At 36.0% G+C, this 26,665-nt stretch overlaps 6 protein-coding genes across 24 annotated transcripts in view; 4 read left to right on the top strand and 2 right to left on the bottom strand.

Annotated features, from left to right (window-relative positions):
• The window catches only part of LOC107270171 (dyslexia-associated protein KIAA0319-like protein), an 8,110-nt gene extending 5,073 nt beyond the window's left edge, over positions 1–3,037 (top strand). For 5 of the 9 annotated variants that reach the window (XM_025087600.1, XM_025087598.1, XM_025087601.1 and 2 more), the window contains 6 exons: positions 219–409; positions 489–588; positions 660–980; positions 1,051–1,152; positions 1,239–1,418; positions 1,496–3,032. In XM_025087600.1, coding sequence (XP_024943368.1) covers positions 219–409; positions 489–588; positions 660–980; positions 1,051–1,152; positions 1,239–1,418; positions 1,496–1,647 — 1,046 coding nt within the window. In that variant the 3' untranslated portion in view covers positions 1,648–3,032. Of the gene's footprint in view, positions 1–218; positions 410–488; positions 589–659; positions 981–1,050; positions 1,153–1,238; positions 1,419–1,495 lie in introns of all 9 variants that reach the window. The other 4 variants (XR_001538258.1, XR_001538256.1, XM_015744938.1 and 1 more) reach the window with 4 other exon arrangements.
• On the bottom strand, positions 2,910–5,091 carry LOC107270176 (m7GpppX diphosphatase). Of its 2 annotated transcripts, none has more exons than XM_015744951.2 (4): positions 3,968–5,065; positions 3,718–3,863; positions 3,294–3,630; positions 2,910–3,209 (listed from the first exon to the last, which is right to left on the bottom strand). In XM_015744951.2, the coding sequence occupies exons 1-4, from the start codon at positions 4,320–4,322 to the stop codon at positions 3,034–3,036; spliced, it is 1,014 nt and encodes a 337-aa protein (XP_015600437.1). In that variant the 5' UTR covers positions 4,323–5,065; the 3' UTR covers positions 2,910–3,033. The 2 variants fall into 2 exon arrangements, with proteins under 2 accessions (XP_015600437.1, XP_024943375.1); XM_025087607.1 differs by having other exon boundaries at positions 2,947–3,209; positions 3,402–3,630; positions 3,968–5,091.
• Positions 5,092–5,834: 743 nt separating this feature from the next.
• LOC107270178 (eukaryotic translation initiation factor 4E-binding protein 1) lies at positions 5,835–9,117 on the top strand. The gene is made up of 3 exons (XM_015744958.2): positions 5,835–6,355; positions 8,378–8,530; positions 8,616–9,117. The coding sequence occupies exons 1-3, from the start codon at positions 6,214–6,216 to the stop codon at positions 8,663–8,665; spliced, it is 345 nt and encodes a 114-aa protein (XP_015600444.1). The 5' UTR covers positions 5,835–6,213; the 3' UTR covers positions 8,666–9,117.
• A 2,645-nt stretch (positions 9,118–11,762) lies between these two features.
• LOC107270172 (macoilin-2) lies at positions 11,763–20,898 on the top strand. Of its 5 annotated transcripts, none has more exons than XM_015744943.2 (11): positions 11,763–12,641; positions 13,699–13,840; positions 13,933–14,059; positions 14,184–14,313; positions 14,434–14,500; positions 14,579–14,807; positions 14,889–15,249; positions 15,545–15,787; positions 15,974–16,132; positions 16,205–16,677; positions 16,767–20,898. In XM_015744943.2, exons 1-11 carry the CDS (start codon positions 12,562–12,564, stop codon positions 17,027–17,029), a joined length of 2,274 nt encoding a protein of 757 aa, XP_015600429.1. In that variant the 5' UTR covers positions 11,763–12,561; the 3' UTR covers positions 17,030–20,898. The 5 variants fall into 5 exon arrangements, with proteins under 5 accessions (XP_015600429.1, XP_015600426.1, XP_015600425.1 ...); XM_015744940.2 differs by having other exon boundaries at positions 11,764–12,641; positions 14,579–14,804; positions 15,956–16,132; XM_015744939.2 differs by having other exon boundaries at positions 11,764–12,641; positions 15,956–16,132.
• Positions 20,899–22,111: 1,213 nt separating this feature from the next.
• On the bottom strand, positions 22,112–24,579 carry LOC107270175 (stimulator of interferon genes protein). Its single transcript, XM_015744949.2, has 9 exons — positions 24,115–24,579; positions 23,988–24,047; positions 23,717–23,901; positions 23,534–23,644; positions 23,318–23,450; positions 23,092–23,234; positions 22,836–23,016; positions 22,585–22,698; positions 22,112–22,468 (listed from the first exon to the last, which is right to left on the bottom strand). The coding sequence occupies exons 2-9, from the start codon at positions 24,028–24,030 to the stop codon at positions 22,350–22,352; spliced, it is 1,029 nt and encodes a 342-aa protein (XP_015600435.1). The 5' UTR covers positions 24,031–24,047; positions 24,115–24,579; the 3' UTR covers positions 22,112–22,349.
• A 201-nt stretch (positions 24,580–24,780) lies between these two features.
• LOC107270177 (mannosyl-oligosaccharide 1,2-alpha-mannosidase IB) overlaps positions 24,781–26,665 on the top strand; it is a 96,587-nt gene continuing 94,702 nt past the window's right edge. For all 6 annotated transcript variants that reach the window (XR_001538261.2, XM_015744957.2, XM_025087608.1 and 3 more), the window contains exons 1-2: positions 24,781–25,549; positions 26,344–26,568. Coding sequence is in view for 5 of the 6 variants with exons in the window: in XM_015744957.2 (XP_015600443.1) it covers positions 25,166–25,549; positions 26,344–26,568 (609 nt within the window). In the remaining variant the exon portion in view is untranslated. The remainder of the gene's footprint in view (positions 25,550–26,343; positions 26,569–26,665) is intronic.

Genomic DNA, 26,665 nt, shown 5'->3' with positions numbered 1-26,665 from the left:
CCCCCACAGCTTTGGGAGATTGGTCGCTTCGTTCCTGCTGCATTTTTTACGTTTGGGTACCTACATTCAAAATACTTTGAATTAAGATGTTTTAATTTATTAAAATATTGTTTGAGTTTTCCGACTAATTTATTGACAATTATTTTCCTCTGCAACGTGATATGCATAAATAAGGTCATTCTTGAAGAATATTAATCAAGTACTTTTGTATTTTCTAGATAAAAATGCACCTCCAAAGGCCAATGCAGGTGGTGATCAAGTAGTAATTGCACCTGTGAATGCACTAATAATTAATGGCTCACAATCAAGCGATGATTTAGGAATAGTAAATTGGCTTTGGACTCGGGATTCATCAAGTCTTGCTATTGGTAATATCATAGAAGGAACTGATAAATCTCCAGTGTTAATGGTATTATATTTTTTATAAAATGGTCAGCTCGTAAATAATTGTAACATGTTATTGAATAGTTTTTCTAATATTTTGACAGTTGACAGATATTGTGCCAGGGCGGTTTGTCTTCAGACTCAAAGTAACAGATGATCAAGGTTTGAGTAATGAGGATACAGTATCAGTGATTGTGAAACCTGGTAGGTCCTGTTGTCATGAAATGTAGTACGTTATTTTACCAACAATAATAACAATTCATTATAAATTATAGATCCTAAGCTATTACACTTAATTGAGTTAACATTGAACATCGAGACGCACCTTTTAACGAAATCACAAGAAGATTCCCTTGTTGTCAAATTACAAATGTTACTCCGAGAAGAGGCTACCATTGTTGTTCGCACACTCAGAGCTGAACCTCGAACTGGTCGAGTGGTTTTAGTCTTTTACGTAGACAAGAAAGGTGGAAAATCATCAATGCCTGGGCCTGAGGTCGTCCAACGATTAAAACAAAAATTAAGACAAGATTCTGGGCTTCTACAATTATCTGTTATCAACGTGGAAACAGTCGTATGTCAAAACAATTGTTCTGGTAAGAATATTAATTGCTCTTATAATAATTTTACATATTCTATCCAGTTTTATAACATTCTTATTCTCAGGGCATGGCGTGTGTGACCAAGAAACAAGGCAGTGTCTGTGTGAGGCCTTCTGGATGCAAAACTTTATTCAGAAGTATTTTGGAAACAGTGAATCAAATTGCGGTGAGTTTATTATATAAGATTTTTTCAATATACATATCAGACCAAAGAAAGTCATTGATAATAAGATGTGAATAATGCTTTTTCAGATTGGAGTATTTTATACGTGATTATCGCTTTGTTATCTTTGATTGTCTGCTGGGTGGGTTGTGTTTGGGGACTAGTATGCCTTTGCCAAAGGATATGCGGAAGAAAAAGACATTCGCTCCGTCCCAAGAAGAAACCTGCACGTTATTCTCTTTTACAACCAGATCTAGAGGATGACAGTTGTACGTGTACATTACTTATCAGCTTATAAATAGCAGCGAGCCTTAACTTTATAAATATTTTTTTTATATTTGGATAGTTACTTCACACAAAAAGATGGTATTGTCTGAATCGGATACGGACTCTGATGACGTATTATTTGAACATCGTAAGGGCAAGAGCAACGGTCATCTGCGAAATGGAAAATCGCGCAACGGCTTCTTGAAGGCTGGATCTAGAGTGAAGACATGAGGTACTAAAAACTGATTAACGACTAAGGGGATTTGAACATACGGCTGACATAACTTCTATCGCGTTTGTCATTATAAAATAATTACGAAAGGTACGTACCATAAAGTGACACTGGTTAACGCACATATTCGTATGTCTTTAGCCATAATGAAAAAAGAAAAAAAAATGAAGTACTAGTCATTTACGGAACTGTCGTTGTAAGCGTTGGTTCTTAGTAAACTAAACTAATAATCAAGTTGAGGTGACAGATTATTGCAATTTGGGATATGAACAAGAATGGTCGTAGAGTAAGACCTTTAGATACTTAGGCCGACCAGTTTTTTGATTCCCAATAATTCGTAATGAGAAGCTAACAAGAGGCTAATGAGCTCTCATATTTTACCCATGTGATTTAACATAAATGATATATTATTAATCCATGTATATTTTGATTAAAGGCTTTTATTATAGGGCTGAGAGTACAATGGACATTCGCGTGTATTATGCACGGCACGTCGTAAGGTGAAGTACTATAAAGATTAGAGTCTTGTCATTATGGATTTATCTTACAATTGCCTTTTTTCTTCTGAAAACTTTATTTACGAATGACGTTCACTTGAGATCTTTTGAATGTCCTATTATTGTTATAGTCGAAATTTGATATAATGTATAGTAGGCGATGTGTATATAAGGGTTGACATAGCACACCGGGTCTAAGTTCATAAATAAGTCCGTAAGTAAGGATAATTTGCTTGGCAAATGAAAAATTGGATATTCTGCATCCAAAAATTCATTTCATTAACCATAATAAGATATATCACTGCACGATCTGTTTGATAAACGACAGATGTCTTTCCAAAGAAAAGATTTCTTGACAGAATACTGTAGAATTCCTATTTGTAACAGTAGTCGAAGTACATATTCGTATAAAAAAATAATTTACATTAGAGGATATACAGATTTAGTATCTTTAAAAAATGTTCATTATATAAACTTCCTTATTACAAACCACCGCTTATTATTTTCTTTTAAGGGAAAATTTAATTTACCGCTAATATTTAGACATTAACGTTTAATACGTCCTCGAGACATATTGTGTGACATTTCCACTTATTACGTATGGATAACATTCCCATTAGTTTCATAAGAAAAGTATGTTAATAAATATGTAAGTTTACAACTGAAAAGAATTCAGCAACCATGCAAGCTAAAATTGGTTCAGCTTTATATGGAAAAGCAAATGGAAAAAGGGATTCGATAGGGATAATAACAAACAGATCGGATATATAAAAAAATTCTTGTATTCGTAACTCGTCGAAATATTTTTTACATGCGCATTCGTCCATATTTATTCGGTACAGGAAAGAAAGACCATCGTAAATAAAGAATAACACAAAATATCAAAACCTAATCCACATCATCAATAACTCCTTCGGTTATGACTCCCGCTTCTTTGTACTTTAGTAATAGCGGATTATCTCGATGAATCGCAAATGGTATAGTAGCTTTTGCATAATAATCTGGCATTAACTCTATATTGTTTATAACTGTTGTAAGCATATGCGCCCTTTCCGTGAAGATACCTACGTAATAAAAAAAGGCTTAGTTACACGTTTTGAATGTTATAGACATATAACATGTACTATCGAAGAAATATAATGTTATACCTGGCGCATCGAACATTAGATAAGAACAATGTACATGCAGATGATAATAGCTGGGTTGATAATGAAAATACATTCTAAGATGTTCTTTCGATATATTATATTTCGTACTAATAACTTCTCTGCAGACATCGCGTATATTTCTCAATAACGGCAAATGAGATTCGTTCAAATCTCGAAGCGATCGAATTTTTTTGCGAGAAAGTGCTAAAACGTGGAGAGAGTCACGCTGCCCAGTACTTTTCAAATCTAGCACCATAACAAAGCCTTTTTCCTCATCCTGATCTTCATATAGAACTCGGTTTTGTTCGGCTTTATGTTCGAAAATATTATCAATCCACTATTAAATAAAACAATTATTTAAAGTAATAGTAACGTTCATAGAATATTAGCAGATAAATCAAATCTATTCATGTCGAGTTCCCACCTGCAGCGAAAAACTTTGTTTCTCAAAATAAGGAAGTGTAATATTATAATAATCTTCCGGCGTCTCGTCCACCAAATAGAATTTATGTTCCTCAAACTTTTTTATATGTTTTGGTGTAGCTGGATGAATAATAGTTGCCTTTAATCCTTGAGACAAAACAAAATTATCCCATCTGTTCTTATTTAAATTATGACAATGTAGTCGCACTGAGTATACGCTGTTGCTGCCAAATGACTTACATGAAACTTACCGGAGTATTCGATATTTGGAAAGCACTCATATTGCCCATAAATATCATTACGATGAAGCTTTCGAAGCGAGACACTCTTCATGAAAGCCCCGGTCTCTAAATCGTCGGCTGAGAATTCTTTTTTTTCTAATGTGACAACAGCTGGACTGTTGCGACCTTTGAAAGAGCCTTCAATGCATACGTACTTTTTTGCGTTATTGTTCTTCAAAATTCGCTTTATTTCGAAGTCATTTAGGTTCTCTAGTGTCTCGTGCACGCTTTTAGTACATTTCAAGTTTTTCTCTTCAGCAAGTTTGATTTTCTTTCTTTCAGAAGGACCATCATCTTCAGTATCGTTACAGCGTACCTCCGCCATTTTCTCTACTCTGCAATACACTTTGCTGCAGCGGTTCTCAAATCATTTTGCTGACTACATTCTTAACCATGAGTAACATAACATCCTAATTCATATGCAGTAAAACTTATAGAATAAAACGATAAAACATTGATAAGATAACTTTCACTGGTTTATCGACAGGTTATTGACGAATCTGATACAGTTATTATACATATGTATATTTATAAAAATCTTAAAGTTATTGCACGAAAATAGTATTTATCTTCAGCAGAGTTTCGCATTCAAAATCAGAATATCTGTTGACATTATATTCAATCATCCAAAGTGTAACGACTTGTTATAGCATAAAAACTAAATTCAACGCATTTGTCTGCGGTACTAAATTTATTTTTTTTATATTCTCGATGTGTTGTCACAAGTTACGTAAGGTAAACAGTCTATAATACTAGTCACAGGTATAGACATCGAGCACGAATTCTGTATAAATAGTATACATATAGACTTGTTATCAGAAGATGTTTTTGAGCGTGCCAACTAGATGCTAGCTAGAAGACGTCACATGTGCATTTTCACGTGTTAGTAAAACAGTGTGTTGCTTGATGTAAGCATATTACGCAGCACTGTATACCGGGTGAATAATTATAATTTGGAATTGTTGATTTGTTGCCGGTAGAAAATATTTCTTATCCCCTTTCCTGGTGGGGTAAAATAAAGAATATGTTAGATTGTTAGACTTGACACAGATGGATATACGATGAATACATATATCAATATAGTAGTAATTATATTGACAGACTATTAGACTAACAATAAAAACAAACGCAAGAACTGCCTATATCTGTTATTTTGCTATATCGATATCTGCCAAATATATCTTGTCGTTTACTTTAAGGCCGTCTTGACGACTCTGTTTTGACGCTACAATTAACTAGGGACATAGATTACAAATTCTATAATACATTGAGTTTCAGAATTTTATTTTTAACCTTGAAAGTATACAGAAATTCCATGAAGAAACTTTATGGCGCTACTTCTGTTTCTTGAGTGTCGACGGAACGGAGCTACAGGTGGTGTGCCTTTCGTCCAAATATGAAAAATATGTCCACGCATTACTATTGTTGACAAGATAAAGCAATTAAGAGAGCATAATTAATCATGTGTCCTCAGGCAAAGTAAAATCCGCTTATTCGAAGTACGTAACAAATGGATACAATCAGAAAAAATATATCAAATTACACGTGGGCGTCTTACGCTGTGTATTTGTATACAAATAATAGATTCCCAATACTCTCTTCCTATAAATTTCCAATAAACTCTGAACTATATATTATTCTTAACGCATCCTATAAATGCAGTAACATTGAACACTGCTTCTTAATCTTACATACTAAACTACTATGAAAATATGTGTATACAAATGCATAGCAAATGTATATGATTTAGCTTGTCCCTACTACTAGGCTACTACGTGCCTATGTTCTCCTCCTCGCCTGTAGGAAGTCCTCCCTATATAAAGTCGGCTTGTTTTATCGAACGACTCGCAGTGGCTGCTAAGCCAGGTTAGGTTTTGTATTGTTACGTGCGTGGTTTCATCTCTCTAGAAAATCAGAAAACTACGAAGCTTTCCAAGTGAGTCGTATCTGGCGCCAGTCTAGTGAATGTTACTTTTGACGGGACGAGAGCGTTTACCATTAGCCAACCAGTCATTGTGCGCTGCGCGTTCATTGGCTTTGAGCACGAATATAATCTGCGGCCAGCAACCAGCGACAACCGTGGTAGGAGCTACGAACTCAAGACAAATTGCGCAGCAGACTTCTATCAATAGCGACGAATCGACGCGGGATTCTCGTCTGTTTCTCATCTGAACTACCATCACGCTTTTAATTTTCTATTTCACGTGATTGGAACAATGTCGGCTTCGCCTATCGCACGACAGGCTACTCATAGCCAAAGTATCCCTTCGAAAAGGATTTTCATCAATGACCCTAAGGAGTTACCGACGGATTATTCCTCCACGCCTGGTGGCACTCTGTACTCTACCACGCCGGGAGGTCAGTTCTATTTTTTTTTCTATTCATCATAAAACCATGTAAGGATTTGTTTTATTGCACATTAAATATTATTTATGTACTTCGAAATAACTTTATCTATGAAAAAGAGATTGTTCAGAGTAAATAATTTAAATTCATTGTGATTTTTACTGTAGATCGATTTCAGGCCACGTTTATCGTATCTTGAAGAAAATAATTTTATGTTTTTATTAAATTTAATTGTCATCCTGTTTCAATAAAGGAGCACTGGAGTAGAACATGGCTAAACAACATTTTAGACGATTATACTGTAATTCTTCGTGATTCAAGTAACGTTGAGTAGTTGTAATTGTCCAGTTTAAGATTAGATCAAAAGGGATAACGCTTGATATATGCCATGCAAACCATTATGTGTTACAATATTAAGGAATGCTAAAGAGAGACCTTGTTTTACTCATGAGTTATGTAGTTACGGAAAAATTTTAATCCTAACGTCCCAGACGCGAATGAAGAAAATAGAGACTAGACATAGCATAGTCGCCATGTTAGTTTCATATCAATGACCATTTAAACTTTTATTTAAAATACATAAGGAACGTCAAGGTTATGCCGCATTTCCATTTATCGTGGCATCTTTATTTCCTGAACATATATTTTAAAGTATAATGTGGACGATTGCCAATCTCTGTTCGAGGAACAAAGATACAGCTAAAAGTATGTCAACAATATTCTCTCCTGTCTTTATTTATTTATCGGCGATTATTATTATTACCTTTGTTTGCCTTATCGAGTAATGATTATTCCTCGTCTCAGCACTTAATGTATCGTTCTGAACTTTTAACGAATTTCCTTCGTCTTATTCATCCAAAAAATCATCATGCACATACGGAACGGTGATTTTTCACTTGAAAATATTCTAACCCGCATCAACTAAATTAGAATAAGGTCGACGCTCTGGGCATTTATAAAAAATTAAATAAAGTCAATTTACACTTTATTCTCTGCTCTGTATAACGTAGTTAACGATTCATAAATATTAATAAAAATAAGAAAGTCAAGAAATGTTGCTGCAATGAAGGACGTTTTGTCTATCTGAGATACGTTTTCATGATTTTTAAGACATTTTATTTGTTAATTTATATATTCGATACGCAACATAAACATAATCATGGGATCCTTGAGCATAATTCTCTATGTTCAATTTTTTGTCATCTATTTCTATCCAGTCTCCGTCTCTCTTCTCTTTGCGTTTCCCTCTCTGCTTAAACTTAAAAGGGAAAACACTTTGTTTCGAATGTTATTTCCTCTCAGTGCTTTTCTTTTGCTTGGAATGTTTTTTTATTTTTTCCTCCCAAAGCTTCTCTCCCTACGAGTCATTTAGTGGAAGAATATACTCATGTATAAATAGGCATTCTGCATTCTCTTCTGTTAAATCGCTTTCTCAGCTTTGCACACAAGATTTTCTATTTTGGAGGGTTTACAAACCTTGCATATTTCCACGGTAAATTCAAAGTTCGTTCCAAAATAGAAGTAAGAAATTGATGGTAGTAAAGGAGAACTTTCGGCAGTTTGTTCCTAGTTTCTATAATTTCAGTACAACTAAAAAAATAATTTATATAGGAAACGCAAATTGTAACGTGAATCCTACTTGACTGTAGTTCCTGGATTCAATTTTGTGCGATCGTCAGTGAGCTCGGGTTGCTCGAACGATTATAGTCAACACAAAGTCATCGTCGCAGTGGCCTTTGGCGACGCGAAATCTAGGCGATTGTCGTTCTATCAGTCGTTTATTTACCATGCGAGTCTGACGTAATTAACTACTAGTGGCCAACGATGGTTCTCTTTCTCTCTTTTTAACTCTATCAAAACATTGCGTAATAAGCTTTAAAGAATGCCGTCCCACTTTTGCGAGTAATACAAATCGTATTATAGGTCAAAGTGGTCATATACGTAATTGTTAATCTTTGCGGAGATGTGTAAAATAACATTTCATAATTGCACATATTTTCATAATTTTTATAATTCTATTAATTTATTCTGCAGGTACCCGCATCGTCTACGAACGTGCTTTCCTAATGAATCTACGAAATTCTCCTATATCCAGGACGCCACCCAAGAATATGCCGTCAATCCCTGCGGATCTACTTAAGGGTACACCAGCCATTACCACAATGGCACCAAGTCCCATATCCAAAGGTAATTAATGTGGTTAATTATATTAAATCAAATATATTATATGTGCGTTAATGATAGATTTTTAATGGACTGTTTTTATTCTTAGATATTCCTGTGATTGAGGAATCTCCAGAGCAGTTCGAAATGGACATGTGAGGGGGAGGATCTGATGATGCCTGTGATTAAGATATGTGTTCATTTGTTAGCCTTTGATAAACGACTCCAACGACTATGTCGCTAATGAACTGTGCACACGATATATAATGTTCGTCTGTGACATTAGCAAGTTATCCTTTCGAGTTAATGAAACTCGCTTGAAGTCTATTATCTATAATATGCAAAGATCTTCCTAATATTTCCATGGAAATTAACATGGAGCTGAGAGGCAAGGTAAAGGCATATTTGACTACGAAAGAGAAGACGTGACGGAATTTTGTAAAAAGATAAATAGCAAACGTAGCTAACTGTTATTATTCACTTAACGTGTTGTATGACGCTTTTTCATAAATTCTGTATTGTATTTTGTAGTTTGATATTTAAGGATATACTGGGATATATAATATACTATATATTATAGGATATACGAATAAACCATGTCTTTTATAATACTTTTTACATTATTATTATTATGGTCATCATTTTATAGGTATATCTATATTCATTTTATATTTACGGAGTGGAGTATACGTAGAATCGTTAATGACGCTAATAGAGAATTATTTCTCTGGTTTCTAAGCCTGTTTGTAGGATATACCTAATGAGCTTTGGGCTATTCTCTCAGAACAGTGTAACGTCATTAGTCCAAACATGAATTTCTGGTAATGCAACTTTAATACTCATTAGAGAACGCAAATAATTTTGTACTCAATATATACTAAATCTGGTATCCTCGGTTAACGAGAAAATAATGTACACATGTATACAATAACTAAATGTAGTGATGACTCAGGGATGCCATTTTGTCTCTAAGTTACGCGGAGAAAACAAAACGGCACGCTTATATCATGAAATGCAACGTGATAATTACTTAATCCCAATAAGGAATCCAGAGAAACATCTCTTAAAAATTGATAAAGCTTACTTATCCCAGAGATGAGAAGGGAGATTGCTAGTGGGACGATTTTCAAGGAACTAATTTTATTTTGGTCTCGACGCGCCACCTGAGCGGAGGGCCATCTAAGCGTACCCACGGTTTTCAGTGGTCAACTACATACAGATATACTACGCATGATATTCCTGAGCTCTGTGAGACATACGTAATTATATACCGGGTGACATTCTGGAGGGTGTGTATGTACATACAGAGGATGAGTAAGGAGATATATAGCGCCAGAGATGAGTAGGGAGATGCACATCGTTACGGTTTTAGGCGGTACCAAAAGCATGGCGCTGAATCGCAACGGCGAGTCCGGAAGCAGCATTTTGTGATCATCGCCTCCGTCGATAATGCGTATCCCGTCGTAGCCGAACTGAATACGATCATGAACGTGTAGCTTAGCGGACATACGTTCTCTGCTACTTACTGCTGGTTCCCAAAGCAACGCTTAAAACGAGGCCGTTCATCGGATATAGTCTAAATATTTTTTTCTCTGCAATCCTGAGTTCGAGCGCACAGTGTAAGCTCGGTAAGTTTAATATGATAAAAGCCAGCACCTCATGCCTGCCTGCACTGAAGCGTATAATGCCACCAGTATATTTAATAAATATTTAACCGATGTTGCGTAGCAGAACTATTATTTAAACACATCAGGAACTATAGAACTGCTCGAGAACTATTGAAAAAGGCTATTGTTGAAACATTTTTTTAGGCTTTTTAAATAGTTCTCAAGGAGTTCTATAGTTCCTGATACGTTTTAACAATAGTTCTGCAACGTAACATCATTAAAATACGTATTTTCCAAAAATTGAGGTGCTACGGGTGTGAAGTGGTCACCTCATTTGCGCTGTCGATCAGCGCGCAAAGTGTTTCCAACAGAACTGATTGAAGCTACCAGGTGGACTGAAGTACACCTACACGCCAAGTGGAGTAGCACAATTAAACACAGCAAGACGTGACCGCTCCCTTAGAGAGCGCAATAAGGGATGTCGACGCAAACTCACGACACGCCACCGTTCAAACCGTCTTATTTACTACGGAGTTGACTATGATAGCAAAGTGATATCACGAAAGAAGCAATAGACCAGCGAAAATAGCGGAATTAAGTACACAGACAGAGAGAGAAGGAGGTCGCGCAGTAAGAGAGGGAAACTTGTCGCGCAGGTAAGGCCGCATATGGTCAAGTAGATAGGTCTAGGCTAGATATCCGATATATGATGTGCACATGCACATGCATTGGGAGTCAGGATAGCATTCCGAATTCCAATTTTTTCTTTTTTTTTATATGGAAAAGGGTCTTAGTAGCTCTACATGCGATATCATAGCACATGTTGTCTATCACAAGATGTTACTCAATATTACACAGTATCACACGATACTTCACGGTAGTTGATATAGATGCTAATTTAATACATTGAAATTTCTGGACTCTCATCCTTTTTCTCGCAAGCGTGCTGAAGTATTGTGGAGATGACACTTCATCCTTTTTGATTCCTTGCAAACCAGCCATGGGGTATACTTGTACTTATGTTTATCTGCCCGGTTTGTCATTCACGAGTTCTCGAGAAGAAGAAATGCTCGCTGTTTTATGTATTTATTGTATATATATAACATAATATAATTATGTATTTAATAAATCCAAAGGTAGTTAAAAAAACCAATTAACATAGTGATCGAATCAGTACAAAACAAAGAAATGACCAAGTCCTGAACCCCGAGACTCTTGCGCGCTAATCAAAACATCATGCACGTGTGCTGTTCAATCACTATGGTAAAGAAATCGGGAAACATTTCTGTTATTAGGTACCCACCTTTGGGATTTACTTAGGAATACATTCGACCAATCACAAACGTGGGACTGGTTCGAGGCTCCTCCGTCCAGGTGGCATTTCGAGGCCGAAATAAAATTTGGACCATGATGGAAATAGACGAGGTATAGCCACTAGCGATCGTATTTTCGTTAAGATCGCGCAGAGACCAATGACGTCACGTTCAAAGCGACATCAGTTTTACTTTGAGAGGACTTATTTATGTTTTTGTTCGTAAGAAGATGGCCCCTCAATATGGAGTTGATGTTGCCGTGTGATATACTCATACGTAAAGTCAGCCAATCAGAGTAGAGAGGGTCCAGTGACGCCACTGACCGAATGCGCAGAACCGCTAGTAACTATACCTCGTCTATTTGTATCATGACTTGGACCGCGAAAATCGGCTCCTTAACAATCTGTCTACTCATCTCTGGTTACAGTTTTCCCTAGAATATATCGGAGTCTGAAGTACAGTCACAGCTGGCACAGACAGGCGAAGTGTGTCTGTTAAAAGGCAGCCAGTGACAGGCAAGAAGGCGTCGGGCGCACGAGACATTCAGCGATCGATAAAGGTTCGAAAACCCTGAATCTCGCTGTAGCAGGTGATGTTAAATCGTCCCCGGGTCAGGAAGGGTCTTTATACGTGATCACACGTGTCTCGGGGGACTCAATATCGCGAGCGAAAGTATTAAGGAGTTAATGTGAGAGCTGTTTTAAACAGGGAGAGGGGAGAGAGAGAGAGAGAGAGAGAGTGAGGAAGTGTGTGTCTTCAGAGAGAGGAAGGAGGATACAGCGAGAGTGAACGGAAGGACTAAATTAGAGACAGAGAGAGAGGGTTACATCTTTGGTGATTTTCTGTGAAGGCTGAGAAGTTGCCGTGTCCGATAAAAGCGCCATGTCGCGTGATGGACCAATCAGCTGCTCGGTAATTCGCCGTGAAACTTCGGATCTGTCCACAGACGAATGACAACAAAAGAGATTGATAGTGTCGTCGTCGGTACGAGTGGGTTTCTCAACGTAGCACGCGCGCGCGTTTTGCCGCAATTCGTCGTTTTTGTTTCATTTTCGACAGCAGCACAGCAGCACGGCCGTTTGACCGTTTGACGCCGCGTTAACTCGCGTTAGCCGCGGTGCCAGTGCTGAGGAATATGAAGAGAAGAAATGTCGAGTGTGGTAAGCTCCGGAGGCCCTTGAAGCGCAACAAGATCACGGAAGGCATCTACGGAAGGTAAATTCCTCAGGCCTTGCCATATGTGTGACTCCGTGTGCATCACAATGGCCGATCTTAAGAATAACCAAAAACTTCAGGAACAACCCAAATGAATCGTCCGTATGATCCGTTTACGAATCCTCTACTGCGTAGATCGTGCCAGTGCTTGTGTATTTTTCTATATGTCTTCTTACTAGGCAACTAACGAACGTGATTCCATGCATGTTTCACTCTTGACTGACTGTGTTTTGCTCATTTACATTACGTCTTTACACTTCTTTCACAAACTTTTCGTCGTAGCTGCACGATTTCATTTCATGATACTTCCATTTCAGTTTTTGACAACTTTTATGGGATGATTTAGTATTTTATTTTATATTATTAGCTTCCTAACTTAGTATTATAAATTGGATGTCAGGATGGTTTTGAGATCAGTGAAGGGGGAGAGGATTGTTATAATTGATATAATTCATTTTTCTATTATAATTACAAATTTATATGGTGAAATAAAATATTTGAATCTGGGAAACTTATTGACTTTTTATCCTATTTGATCTTTTGAAAATGTTACATTCCGATCTTTCCTTCTGTCATTAGCTAATTCACTCCAGCATGCAATATTGTGCTTCTTAATTTAATATTATGCTTTTATGGCTTATATGTTACTTTCTTTGCTTAAATACATTGGAATTTATACTTATTTGTCTTTTCTTTATTCGCATTCAATTTGTATATTCCTTGTATTTATTATAGAAACTGATAATACTTTTTTTCAATGATATAGAATATTTTATTTAGAAAAAGAGTATTAAGGTAAGATAAATGAATGTCATGTGAGTTATATAATAGAAATCTGACGAAGTTAATGGACGTTAGATATTATACATCTGTTTAGAGATTAATAAAATGATGAAATTAAGTAGATTAGACACATTATCAATTTAATAAATTCAAATCCCTTTAGAAAAAGATCTAAAAAAACAAATTCAATCATTAGTTCCTTGTACATCATTTTGAATAAAATTAGAGAATACTAAAAACTAATTAGATATCTTGTTGTCAATTTTTGTTTCAGCACACTGCTTTACCTAAAGTTTCTGCTGCTATGGGCTATGGTGATTTTAGCAGACTTCATTTTAGAATTCCGTTTTGAGTTTCTGTGGCCATTCTGGCTGCTCCTGAGAAGCGTTTACGATTCTTTTAAATATCAAGGCTTGGTAAGTTATGAAGTACAATCATTCATACTTCTGCTGTATAATCTAATGTGAACTATTTGTTTTGCATTAACACTTGGCATTTAATATTTCAGGCCTTCTCTGTATTTTTTATTTGCATTGCACTCACATCGGACATGATTTGTTTCTTTTTTATCCCTGTACATTGGCTATTTTTTGCTGCCAGCACGTACGTTTGGGTGCAGTATGTATGGCACACAGGTGAGTATCTATTATTCAGGAATTGTTTAACGTATTTCTGATTTCTTTAAAAATTGTATGAATACATTACATGTGTATTACACAGAAAATTGTGATAGCTTTATTTTGAAAAATATTAATACAGATAAAGGAGTGTGCTTGCCGACTGTGATGCTGTGGCTGCTTTTTCTCTACATAGAAGCGGCAGTTCGGTTGCGAGACTTACGTCACATGCCGTTTCATCTGGATCTCTGCAGGCCATTTGCCGCACACTGGTATATTTTCATCAACATTCAACTTACTGTTATAAAATTTGTTAATCACAAAGACACTATCCATTTGAAATTTTAGATATTCAGTAGTAAATCATTGACTTACAAATATTTTATTTACAGCATTGGCTATCCAGTAGTCACACTAGGCTTTGGTTTCAAAAGTTACGTGGGCTACAGAATGCGACAGGTGAATAATCATTAATTCCGCATATCCTATAAAAGAATTAAGAGCCGTAAGGAGCATAACTTTCATTTTTATTTACAGAGAAAACAAAAGGACGTGGCCAAGGAGAACGAGTTTTACTTACAACTCTTGCAGCAGGCATTACCAGTAGAACAACAGGCTACGACGATTTCGCAGCTGCAAACGCAGGTGCAATCGCAATCGCAGTCGCAGTCCCAAATAATCTCCGCCCCATCGGAGCAGCACACAAAATCACAGCCACACAGGCCGAATCCTCAGTATAACACAAGCCCTGAGAAGAGTAGAGGTAGTTTGTATTTAATCTTTTACCTATACTATATAATATTTATTCTTCAAAGTCATCAGCGTTTTCTTATCTCCTGTATTCCAGTAGTGAAAGAATCTGTAATTTTACTTATATCCCTATTTGCAAAAAAAAAAGGGGGCAGCAGTGCTTCCGTAGAAACGAGCATACAAAACGGTGGTGTACACAACGGTACGCAAAGCGTATCGCAGGCACAATGTGCCACCACCAAAAATGGTCACAGAAAGTCCCTGGATAAAGGTGAGAAACAGCAGCAGCAGCAGCAGCAGCAACAACAACAACAACAACAACAGCATCAACAGGAAGAACAAAATAGCAAACATAACATAGGAAATACCTCGCAATCTGAAAAGAGCGAGAAGAAATTTGCGCACACTAATGGAACCGCAGTATCTCACAGTGACACTCAATTTATAGAGAGGATTGGGTAAGTTGCACAATTACCATACCAATAAAATAGTATATGCAGTAAATTGAGTACAAATTATGCACTTTTATCGTTTTCTTATATTCCCTTAAAGCTTTGAACTATTTTTGTTCTACCTTGGTAGAGTGATGTTCATATTTTTAGATGAGACAGTTAGTGTTTTATTAAATTAAAGATTTATCTCAATATTTTATACACTGATGTCCAGTGCACTTTAATATGTAGCAGTACATAGTTATATCTGTAGTTTGATAATACATAATAATATGTTTTTCGTACGTTGTGTGAAATGCAGCTCTGTGAACGACTTTGACGTAAATGAGATCGAGAAAGACAAATCCGTAAAAGGTTCTGGTCAGAATTCTGTAAAGACACAATCCAATGGTTCAGCTGGAGGAAAGTGGAACAATGTGAAAGAGAATCGAGACTCTTCGACAACCACGGCGAATGGTCAGCGCGAACGTAAAAATCGTCAGAGCAAAGCTATAGTAGATACCATAGCCGAGCAGCAGAAGCAACAGGATGAATACTGTCAAAGGTACATTATTGTTCGTATAACATATTTGTCTATTTTGGGTCGTTCAAATATAAATCATGTTAACACAATTCTATTAATAGCTGCTTTTCATGTTTCTAGTCAGGAGATTTATATTATTACATTTAGAGTGTTAATTTTCTAGTTCTTAATTTACTATCGTTGAAATAGGTTACTGATGTGTCGCAGGCTCGAGGGTGACGTGAAGCGCCTGAAGTCTGATCTTCAGTCTAGCCGACAGGTAGAACAAGAGTTACGTTCTCAAATAAATAGTCTACTTAATGGTGAGAGACAAGCCAAAGGAGATATTCAGCAACTGCAGCATGATAATGAACAGTTACAGAGCAAGTATGTTGCTTTGGCAATCTTGATTTTCAATTATAAATTTCGATATGAATTCTCATTCTTACTTTTCTGCAGACTTCACGGTTTGGTAACAGCCCGACAGGTAGACAAACAGACTATGTCTTCGTTAGAGAGACGTATTGCTGAAGAGAGAAGACAGCGAAATGCTTGCGAAGCTTCCTTGACCTCCGAGAGAAGAGCGAGAAGAGCTGCGGAGGAGGCCAGATCAGTTATTCCACCACTTCCTCCTCCTCTTGTAAGGCAAGAATGTACGGACGCCTGTAAGTCGCGTAGGGCACAGATGGAGCAGGATCTCAAGACTCTGCGACGCGATCTCAAAACAAAGGAGGACAGATGTCTAATATTGGAGAAAGACGTAACACGATGCAAAGAGAATCACGGCGAAACTGAGATTCTCCTGGGTGCACTTAGTGCGCTTCAGGATAAAAATGCACATCTAGAAAATAGTCTCAGTGCAGAAACACGAATAAAATTGGACCTTTTCTCAGCACTCGGCGAGGCCAAGCGACAACTCGAGATCAGAGAGAGTAAGTGTGCCCTCAAATATTTTCAATATGATTAGTAATGAACAAGTATTATCCGTAACACGTGGACTTATTTAATTTTTCAAAAATAGGTTTAATAAGGTCTCAGGAGAAGGAGGTCGAAATTCTTAAGGCAAAAATTGCCCAGGATTTGGCAGTGATGCCACAGGACTCCTTTGGCCCGGCACCTACGTCATCAACATCGAAATTACGACTGAATAATGAGGTCAGAGTATCCGGGACAAAAATTCGTGCCAACGAAAGTCCTTGTCCAGGTTGCACTGTGTCCAACCTGGATCCTAATGCGACGGCGTACACCCCAAAGAGCTCTCTCGTTGCATCGACCGAAGCTTAAAAACAAATGAAATGCCTGACTGTGCGACTCCGCGAACCGCCTGAGTAAATTTTGAACGTCGTTTTATCCTTTATCAGCCTTACAGGGTTTCGTCTAAATTATCATCCTATAGCTATTCGAGTGCTTTACTCGACTTTTCTACAATCGTTTATATAGCCCTCTAGAATGTCGGCAGCGAATCCACACGGTTTTTAATTCACTCGACTATATTGAATCTGCTGGAAAAATTACTCAAATTATTCTCAGGCGTATCTCACGATTGTCAGGCGAACATAATGAGGACACTCTTATCATGTTTCGAGAGCATCCTAGAAAACACTGGACACAAGGCTAACACTTTGAGAATCAGTACAGTTTTAACTCGTTATGCTTATATGCTGTGGGTTGGTCTTTCTCAAATCGAATGGAGATTCCTTTAATCACATATTGGAGTCATTGCAGACATTCATAGCGAATAGTCTACGATAGGTTTGAAATAATTGGTCCATGATATTCTTACAATTAGTTTTGTAGACAACCAAACCACTGAATAGTATTCGTAAAATTCTTCCTTAAAGAATTTGTCAATTTTATCCATGAGAGGGAAGAAAAAGGAACGGTACAAATCTTATTTTTGTAATCCTTCCACAGCATATGCCTGAACCTACAACGGCTTGTTAATGACATTACCTTACGTTCAAGTCATAATCCGAAGCTAGTCCATCATACAAAATGTATTTAATGTCATCGGCGTACTGTGCCACTATTTCTCAAGTCATGCGATCATCATTCACAATCAAAGAAAGCAAAGGGAGCGAATACATATTCGGAGAAGCAAGCCGACAATGCGTTTTGTAAAGTCACAGGATAGGACAATGGCAGAAGGGAAAGAAAGGATAAAAGAAAAAGAAACTATAATGACGCGATCAATTAGGATTTCGAAATTTGGGAGTATTTCTTAGATCTCATTTTATTTCTCAAAGTGTTTATTTCTGGGATTCAATAAGTTCCATTATGGGAAATTGCATCACGAGAGATTACGACGTTTTGTGTTCTGAATTAGGTCTTCCCTAGTTTCTTTTGGCGAATTGTTGATTTTTATTCTTGATTAAAGGAGAAAGTAAAATTATATAACATCATGTTGTCATTAACAATTCAAACGAATTCAAACGTTTGTCTTATCGAGCACTTATATCTCAGATGATGGAATTCGCAAAAATTTCATTAGACGCGAAGAAGATAACTCGTTGAATTTTAATACGATTCCTTGTATATTTTCTTCCTGTTCCGTCTTCCTTATTTAAATATACTTTTTCGTGACTTATCGCCATGATTACTAACAGTCGCCTTGCTGCTACCTACTCAGAGTACATTCATCGTTTTTCCCATATTTTGTAAATACGAGACATTCATGACAATTAAGGAACATGTTAAATTACTTTTCATCTTATTTTTCTTATTGTTGTCTTATCAAAATGGCTGACTAGTCAATCGAGCGAATCGGATGTGAATCAGAACACACTGCGAGGAAATACTTTAGTACCGAAGTTTAACTAAGGTATTCTTGACTCTCATTTTAAACGAGCGTTAGAATCTTTATTCTTGTTTCTCTTCCGTATTTCATGAAAATGAAAAAAAAAACGGAATCCAGTGATTGCGACTAATAGTATCGCTGTAAATAATACAGAGCAGAGAAAAATGAGCGAGGTCGTTCGCGTTGCATAACCACGATAAAGCTTATCTAAGTGCAAAAAGAAAGGTTGTTTTCTTAATTTTATCTATTTTTCTTTTTAATAATACTTCTAAGTCTAATTGTTTCCTATCGATGCGAAAATTAACGTGGGAAAAATATCGAAGGCAAATCGTGGAACGAAGTACCTGATTGTGTGCTTACACTGTTCTCGGTTGTTTTTTAATTTAACTTGAAAGTTATTGTTGAATTACAATGAAAAAAGGCTGGTTTTTTTTTAAATGAAAGATAACGCTCTTTCTTTCTCTTTCTCTCTCTTTCTCCTCCGATAATATTTTTCGTTTTCGTTTATTTCCTTTTATTTTTCGCATTAGAATTACTTAATTGAGTAACAAGTGATGTTCATTTGTTGTGATATGTATTTTAAAACGGTATCGATGATACGATTAATAATCCTATTATACTTTATATTTAACGGAGCGATCGAAATAGTAAAATTTATCGAGGGCCTACGTGGTTCCTTCCAAGAGTACTTAAACAAATAATTGGCATTCGCAACACTTTTCGTGTACGCGTATTTGATGTTTTTTTTGTTGTATTATTTCTTTCATAATTAGCTTAAATCCTTCCTCCGCTGATACGTGTTGTCAGTTAGCTAGCACAAAGCTTTTCGGTATTATCGGTAATACCAACTTCTTGCGAGTTACAGAGTCTCTTTGAATATTATTTACTCATTATTCAGAATTAATGACATAATATTTGGTTCGTTTTCTGGAAAAACGTGCAGAGGATGTGATATTTACTTAACGTAGCATCCTGACTTTTTTTATATATATTATATATATACGTACATACATACGCATAATATTGATTGTGGGACTCGACAAACCTTGCGTGAGACTATCTGGTCAGCGGTCGCATTTTTTTTTTACTTCCTGAATCTACTGTCGTTGCGTTTCTCTCGATATGGAGACAGTTACATATGCGCTTCCAATTAATAACGAGCTATTACTTACTTATTTAATCGTATGTTTTAATTAGATTGTAAGCTTACGGTTAAAAGGCGTTTTGACGCCGGGCATCTATTTGGCCCATGAAACATTGATCTCACACGGTTTCATTTACTTTGTATATCTTTCCGTTCAGTTTTTTCGCTCTTATAATTTTTGTTTGCGTGAGTGGCTGCGCGCATGCGAATACAAAATGCAAATTGCATTTGTTGTTCGCCTTTTTTTTTGTTCCTGCTCCGACACAATGGAGACTACAGCGAGAGACATTATTCTTTGTTTTGTTCTTTTTCTCTTTCTTGTATCTGTCCCATCCCCCTTCCTTCTGTACTTTTTTGAGTTCTTTATCAGTCAAAATTAACCGAGAAACACGTCTGATAATGTTGACTCTGTGAACAGCGTGAACCCTCAATAAAATTTCGTCCAATACGTGACGAGTAATTGAAGACTCAATGATATTGGATCAGGGAGACATAACAAGAGGGGAAAAGATTAGAAAACAAATTAAAAGCCTTGTTTGATGAAGCCAGCATGACAAAGAACAAAACTTGCTAAGGGAGAAGTAACGTCTTGCGCGAGGGAGAATGCGGAAAAATGATAATTTGGGCTGTTAAATGTATCGAAAATTGTTTTCTTTTACAACTTTGTCCTTTTATTCCATCACTTCGATAAGAACCTTCTGAACTTTCTCAAACAAAAAAAATAAGAAAGGTAATCCTTCTTTCCTTTTATATTCCTCCAGTGCTACGATTTCCCACCGAAAAACGCCAGAATAAAATTCTTCAGCGTGGTTGACAACTCGACTGTACATATGTATGAAAAATAAATATTCGATGTTTTTCCTAAGTACTTTATTACTTTTAATCGTGACGCGAAATGAAAAACTAAGTGCTGTGACGAAGCATACAAATGTGTACGATCCGAAGTAACCCAATGAGAAAATGAAATTCATAACGTGGAACGAAGAAAAGATACAATTTTCCAGGTGAAAGTATGTAGTGCGGGGGAAAGAAAGAAAGACACAAAAAAGTGAAAAATTAAAATTAAAAAGGATTCAAATGTTTCTGAGAAAACAAGAATTGTCCCCAAGCGAGTACATGTTTCTTACAAGACACGACACATACCCTGAATCCTTGATTGTGTACTAATGTGCAAGTATTTATTATGAATAAAAACACCGGAGAAAAACAGAATTGCGTCCGATCCATGCGACAGATTATGAGAAATAATTGTATTTAATAAACTGAAAATTCGTCAGCGTTATTCTATGCAGGACGGCGTTAACGTCAAGTAAAATTTATTAGATTATTTTAAACTGGCAAATGATAAAAATAAGAATCTGTGCGCACTGCGTAGTGATCAAGGAATTTTAAAAAATATAACAAACCGTACACAAACTCCCAAATTTCATTCTTATAATTAATAAAGTTATGATGTAGGTAATACATGATTCGAGAGATTGAAGTTTACGATTTTGAAAATTCAGACGATGATACACGAAAGGGAAAAATAATTGAAGGCGATGCACGGAAGGGAAAATATTCTTAATTTTTCCTTTCGTGTACGATATAGCTTTACACTATTGAGTTTTCATCAATTTACTCGTTACAGTTACCTTAGATTCTCGTCATAAGGAATTACATTCCATGTAATTCGTTATGTACTCACAACGAGGATTTTCAGAGACCGCATTTGTCCATTAATCAAGAAATGTTCGTGCATGCGAGAGAATCATGGGGGTCACTTCAATTACGAAAAAAGTAACGAAGAAGCAATAGTCGAAATTTAAGAAATAATGGCATGGAAATTCGAAGTCACAGTCAAGTGCAGGTGGATGGTACGTAAGATTGCGCATAATCGAGGAAGAAGAAAGTGTAATGATTGAGGGATGAAAATATGAAAGAGTGAATGATTGTAAAGCACGAAGGAAGTACTGTACTGTATAGTATTTCAACTCTCTTTAGGTTGTGGAATAATGTTAGTAACTATGGATTTGTTTATGTGACTCAAAAGAAGAAATATGAAAAACCCTACCGTTTAGAATGGGCTGTCTTCAATGTGCATTCCTTTCAATAACTATTTGTATGAATGTGTGGACATTGAGGGATAGGAAAAAAGAAAGAATCGAAGATGTAGAGTATGTAAAAGAAAAAAAACTGACGATAAAAACAATATCCCAAATAATAGGACTGTATAACAGGATGTTAGATAAATGAAATATGCGTGCGTGGCGTAAGCATAATTATTTTTTCGATGTTTGGAGATATTCTGCTCTCTGTGTCAAGTCATTTGAAATGAATAAAAGAAATACTGATAAAATTATGACAAAGCAATGATAAACGATTGTTTATAATAAAATGAAAGAAAAAGCGGTACTTGGGCCATAAAAAGTGAATCCTTGTTATATTAAAATGGAAATCACTATTTATTTACTTTTTCCATTTATTCTTTATCACAAAAATATCATCGTACAAAAAGCTTTTTCTTGAAAATATGTATTTTATACTACAAAAGAGGCTTACAAATTTCGTCCTTCGTGTAATAAAAGAAATAAATTCTCATGTTACACATGATTAGTAGTTAGAATTGCAATCTTCTTTGTAGAACTGTTAAATTTTCTTTGCCGATATAATTTTTAAATTCTTTAAAATTTTTTAAAGTATAGTTTTTCTTCGTTCTCTGTTTTACGATTGTGAAGTAACTTTCGTATTCTCTCCAATATTATTTCAGCCACATTGACGCGTTTACCATCCGGTCCGTAATCTATAAAATGGTGTATACTATTATCAAACAGTTCTATATCATAAAGAAATAACAGATTATTTTTATCACGATTAATTACGTTTTGTTTTGGCGACATATAAAATAAAAAATAATACCTTCATAGTATACCAATTCACAGGAATCCTGGTAATCTGGATTAGTGTTCAACAATGTCTGAAGAGTTTTGTAAAACAACTCTACGACTTCTTTTGTAAATCTTCTATATGTATCTGAAAGAGAGATAAAATTAAATTTAAATGAAAATCAAAATAAATTTTATGGAACAAACTACTGTCACATTACTTTTGAGATAGTCAGCAATACTCTTCAGATAGTTGAATCTCTTTTTGTGTAGATCGAAACTTACCCGAATCTTTATGTGCGTGTTGAGATACTTCATAAAAAGTCAGCATTGGCGTAGCACCTTCAATAACGACATAAATTGGTCGATGACCGCTTCCTTCTCCTTCAGGATGAATTTTGTACACTGTATTGGAATATACTCGATTTTTTACGCCAGCACGGTTTATCTCAGCCGAAACGACTTTCTGAATGTATAAAGTCCAAATTTTATGTCACAAATGAATGTAATTGAGAATTTGTTTTATGAATAAGCAACTAACTTTCGTACTCTCCATCCAATCATGTGAAACTTGTCTAAGATCAGATGGAATATGTGCTGATGCAGGAATTAATATAAATAATTTCTTTATCGGCATGGGCACACCTTCACGAGCTTCAAAAAGCTCAATATTATGTTGCAAGCCTGTAAGTAATAATAATAATATTATTAAGTTAAGATTTGAGTCAAATTATTTTGATTGACAAAAGAAAATAAAAAAGAAAAACCTTTGTATTCGCTTCCCATAGAGGATAGGATGATATTTAAATACCCATAGAAATAGCTGTAAGCTAAACCACTTCCATAATCCAGTCCACCCAGGGATCGAATCTTCAAAGATGTGTATAGGTCGCACTCATCCTATGTACAAAATTTATTTATATATTTGTGATCATTTAGATCCATACAAAAACTTTGGCAACATGTAACGTTCACATCCTTACTATTTTTATAATCCGCAAAAGGAAAAAGGATATTATTAAAGATGGTATAAAGACCCTTTGTCCATTTTCCCAAATGTAGTTTAATGGACATCCTATGTTGTATACAACAGCCTAATAAATAAGTGAATATTAATCAACTTTAACTAACAGAATGTAACAAGAAATATTTTAAGAGTTTCATACCATAAGAGATGTACCACAAGTAACAATGACTATCAGTGAAACTGTATTGAAACCAAATGCTTGGACCAGTATTGTACCAAAATTATCCCTCTTTGTTGTATTAACGATTTCATTCAAGAAATAAAAGATACGCTCAAAAAAGGTATACGCTATGAAAATGCACATCAACACTAATATCGTGCAAGCTAGAATAAAAGTAATAATCATTAAAATATATGATAATTTCAGTTATTGATTAATCTATCTTATATAAAATTTTAAAATATCTCACACGCATGTTTCATTGTTGATATAACATCTTCCTTGCTAATCATTTTGAAGTGGACTGAACCTGTATAATATTTCTTATAATTTATTTCTTGCAACATAAAAAATATATTTACGGTGAATATACTCACAGTAAACCAAAATGCGAATAAACACAGATGTAAATTATGTCATTTTGCACTCATTGAAATGTACTACTTTGTTTAATTATGCTAAATAGTCAGTTTTGCCCTAATTGAACATCAAATTGCTTATAGAAAGCCAAGTGAAGCCAATCCATACTACATTGAATCAGAAAACGAACTGCTTGCCGATAACGTAAAATGTCTTGTTTCTCGTAAAGTTTTATAAATTGTAGAGCACACACTAAAGTAGTAAGGGCATTGTATGGCTCGATTAAATGCATTCAATAAATTGAGAAATAACGATGCTTTCAATCATTTCAGCTCATTTTCAAACACATAAGTACTCGAATCATTTAAAAACGTTTTAACGAACGTAAAAGGTATTCTGAAAATGACTGATTTACATAGAAAACATAGATTAACATAGAAAAAAATTAACTTTCTCCACTATTTCAATAAGTGCAAGATACTCATTGTTTATCATTGAGATTATAAAACCTTAACAATATGGTCAAAATAAAGTATAATAGCCATTATCAATTTATGAATGCCTGCTGCCATCTACAGATTCACAAAGGTCCTACAATACAACGAGTAATGGAACATTATTGAAACAGGTAAGTCAAATTCATTTTCGAATGCTGGTAAAGTCATTTATGATACTTATCTGGGTTCTTGTCCACAATATAATACAAATACCTCTATACCTGAAATACAGACCCCCATTTGTATGTTTCATTTGTTCCAGGTAGTACAATATCCTAAAACATCTATGAAATATTGAAATATCCGGAGGATCCGTATGATGGTATTATAAATATATATCTTGCCCATTGGTCGATCTCTCATCTAAAGGTTATACTCGTCTTTCAGCAAGACTTTTTGCGTTTGTCGTATACTCCGTTGTGAAAGGGATGGCGCTGATGTCCGCGTGAAATGCTGAGTCCTACACGCAGGTGGTGCTTGCGTAGGACCGTAATGGCGTGTGACGGCTAGAAAAGGGAAACAACACGGGTGTTCGGATCGTGAGTGTCGCGAGAAAACGAGCTTCCGCGAAATGACGTCCACGGGAATTTTGCCGACGTATCAGCGTTTTGTAAACGGCGTCCCTGTACCACTGTTTTCGCGTCGTTCTTTTAGGCCACGCGAGAAGTATCTCATATTTCTAGTGTTTTTGACGTTTGGTATCGTGTGTTTTGGCGCATTCTTTTTCCTGCCAGATTTTCGTAATGGTACCGGAGGCGCGGCAGTGAACAGTGTTTACAGGGTGTACCAATATATGCAAAAAGCGGGCCCGGAATTGCTGATACCGGCGCCGCCGCATGCTCTGGGACGTAAGGAACTTGGTGGCCATCCAAACGCCATCCCCGTCGGTCTACATCGCCACGGTTATGCAGTTACCCGCTACAATCATCCTAACGATGATTCGCAAAGACTTCAGGTCCGAGGAATTTTTCAGTCGCCAAATAGTGTCAACAAATATTACTTTAACATTTATTGTTTACGATCCCTACTTCCTATACTCTGTACTCTTGCAGTTCATATTTAATTAATTCCCGTTATGCGGTTCTATTTTTATCATATTACGTATACTCTTGGGTTTCTTAATTAATCGGTAGACAAACTAAATGTATTATCGTTTCTTGTCTCGAATGTCAGTTAGCATGTAATACCAGAGGAGCATTGTTCTGTTTGTTTACATCCTCCAGACGGACACATGTTCCTTATGTACTCATATCAAAATATAAGTACACTGATAACTTGTGGCAGACAGACATTCGTTGTAGAATGAATTATACACACATATATTTACTTCTGTTTACTTGGGTAAAGAAATATAAAGTTTAGTTGAATTCAGAATATGTTGTGTGTACATGTCCTGTGAAAGTTTAGTGACACTTTTATTTACACGATATATTGAAATTGAGTAAGATCTTTTACAAGTCCTTAAATATCATTTTGATAATTATTGATAGTAAATAATTAATTTTGATTAGCACACAAATAAGACAGATAGTACCATTAATATTGCTATAGTATCGCCATCCATTATCGGGAACGTTATCCGTGAAGTTCATGGCTCTTTACAACACACCAGTTGAATATAATAAGGCATTTCACACCTGGACTTAACGATATGTTTAGTCAACTGAGTCATATTCCGTAATAATTTAAAAAAATACGTATCGGAAGTAAGAATCGGCGACCGAAATATTCCTCCCTGGCAAATTTCAGGCGAAAATCAACGAGGAATATCAACATCAAAAAACTCTGGAGAAACCGGATATAGCTGGTGATTCGCGAGTGCAAATGAGCAGTTCCTCGTCTTTAGTGGTTAACGCAAGAATCGAAGAAACCCTGATAACCGTGCCACCAGCACCTGGTGAAAAGCTTCCAAAAATCGTAGGTGGAGAAGACAAGGACCCGATCACACGGCAACGTCGCGACAAAGTGAAAGAGGTGAGTCGCAATGTTGCGCATGCTTGACTTATCTATGTATACCCAATTTAACCCAACCTAATATAACGTAATAGAATCCGTATGTCTCATACCGTAA

This window comes from Cephus cinctus, unplaced genomic scaffold (assembly GCF_000341935.2).
Source record: "Cephus cinctus unplaced genomic scaffold, Ccin1 Ccin1_scaffold0709, whole genome shotgun sequence".
NCBI classification, from domain to species: domain Eukaryota; kingdom Metazoa; phylum Arthropoda; class Insecta; order Hymenoptera; family Cephidae; genus Cephus; species Cephus cinctus.
Note: the sequence above shows the minus strand (reverse complement) of the source record. Positions and strands in the feature narration are given on the sequence as shown.

Bases quoted from the DNA above. Each gene is read 5' to 3' on its own strand.
- LOC107270175 (XM_015744949.2), bottom strand. From the start codon at position 24,030: ATGATTAGCAAGGAAGATGTTATATCAACAATGAAACATGCGT. The intron at 23,902-23,987 runs GTGAGATATTTT...CTTTTATTCTAG, and splicing joins ATCAACAATGAAACATGCGT to CTTGCACGATATTAGTGTTG. The intron at 23,451-23,533 runs GTAAGGATGTGA...TTTTGTACATAG, and splicing joins TTTTGCGGATTATAAAAATA to GATGAGTGCGACCTATACAC.
- LOC107270178 (XM_015744958.2), top strand. From the start codon at position 6,214: ATGTCGGCTTCGCCTATCGCACGACAGGCTACTCATAGCCAAAGTATC. The intron at 6,356-8,377 runs GTCAGTTCTATT...TTTATTCTGCAG, and splicing joins GTACTCTACCACGCCGGGAG to GTACCCGCATCGTCTACGAA. The intron at 8,531-8,615 runs GTAATTAATGTG...TTTTATTCTTAG, and splicing joins ACCAAGTCCCATATCCAAAG to ATATTCCTGTGATTGAGGAA.
- LOC107270172 (XM_015744939.2), top strand. From the start codon at position 12,562: ATGAAGAGAAGAAATGTCGAGTGTGGTAAGCTCCGGAGGCCCTTGAAG. The intron at 13,841-13,932 runs GTAAGTTATGAA...TTAATATTTCAG, and splicing joins CTTTTAAATATCAAGGCTTG to GCCTTCTCTGTATTTTTTAT. The intron at 14,501-14,578 runs GTGAATAATCAT...TTTTATTTACAG, and splicing joins TGGGCTACAGAATGCGACAG to AGAAAACAAAAGGACGTGGC.
- LOC107270176 (XM_015744951.2), bottom strand. From the start codon at position 4,322: ATGGCGGAGGTACGCTGTAACGATACTGAAGATGATGGTCCTTCTGAA. The intron at 3,631-3,717 runs GTGGGAACTCGA...TTTATTTAATAG, and splicing joins AACAAAGTTTTTCGCTGCAG to TGGATTGATAATATTTTCGA. The intron at 3,210-3,293 runs GTATAACATTAT...TTTATTACGTAG, and splicing joins TCTAATGTTCGATGCGCCAG to GTATCTTCACGGAAAGGGCG.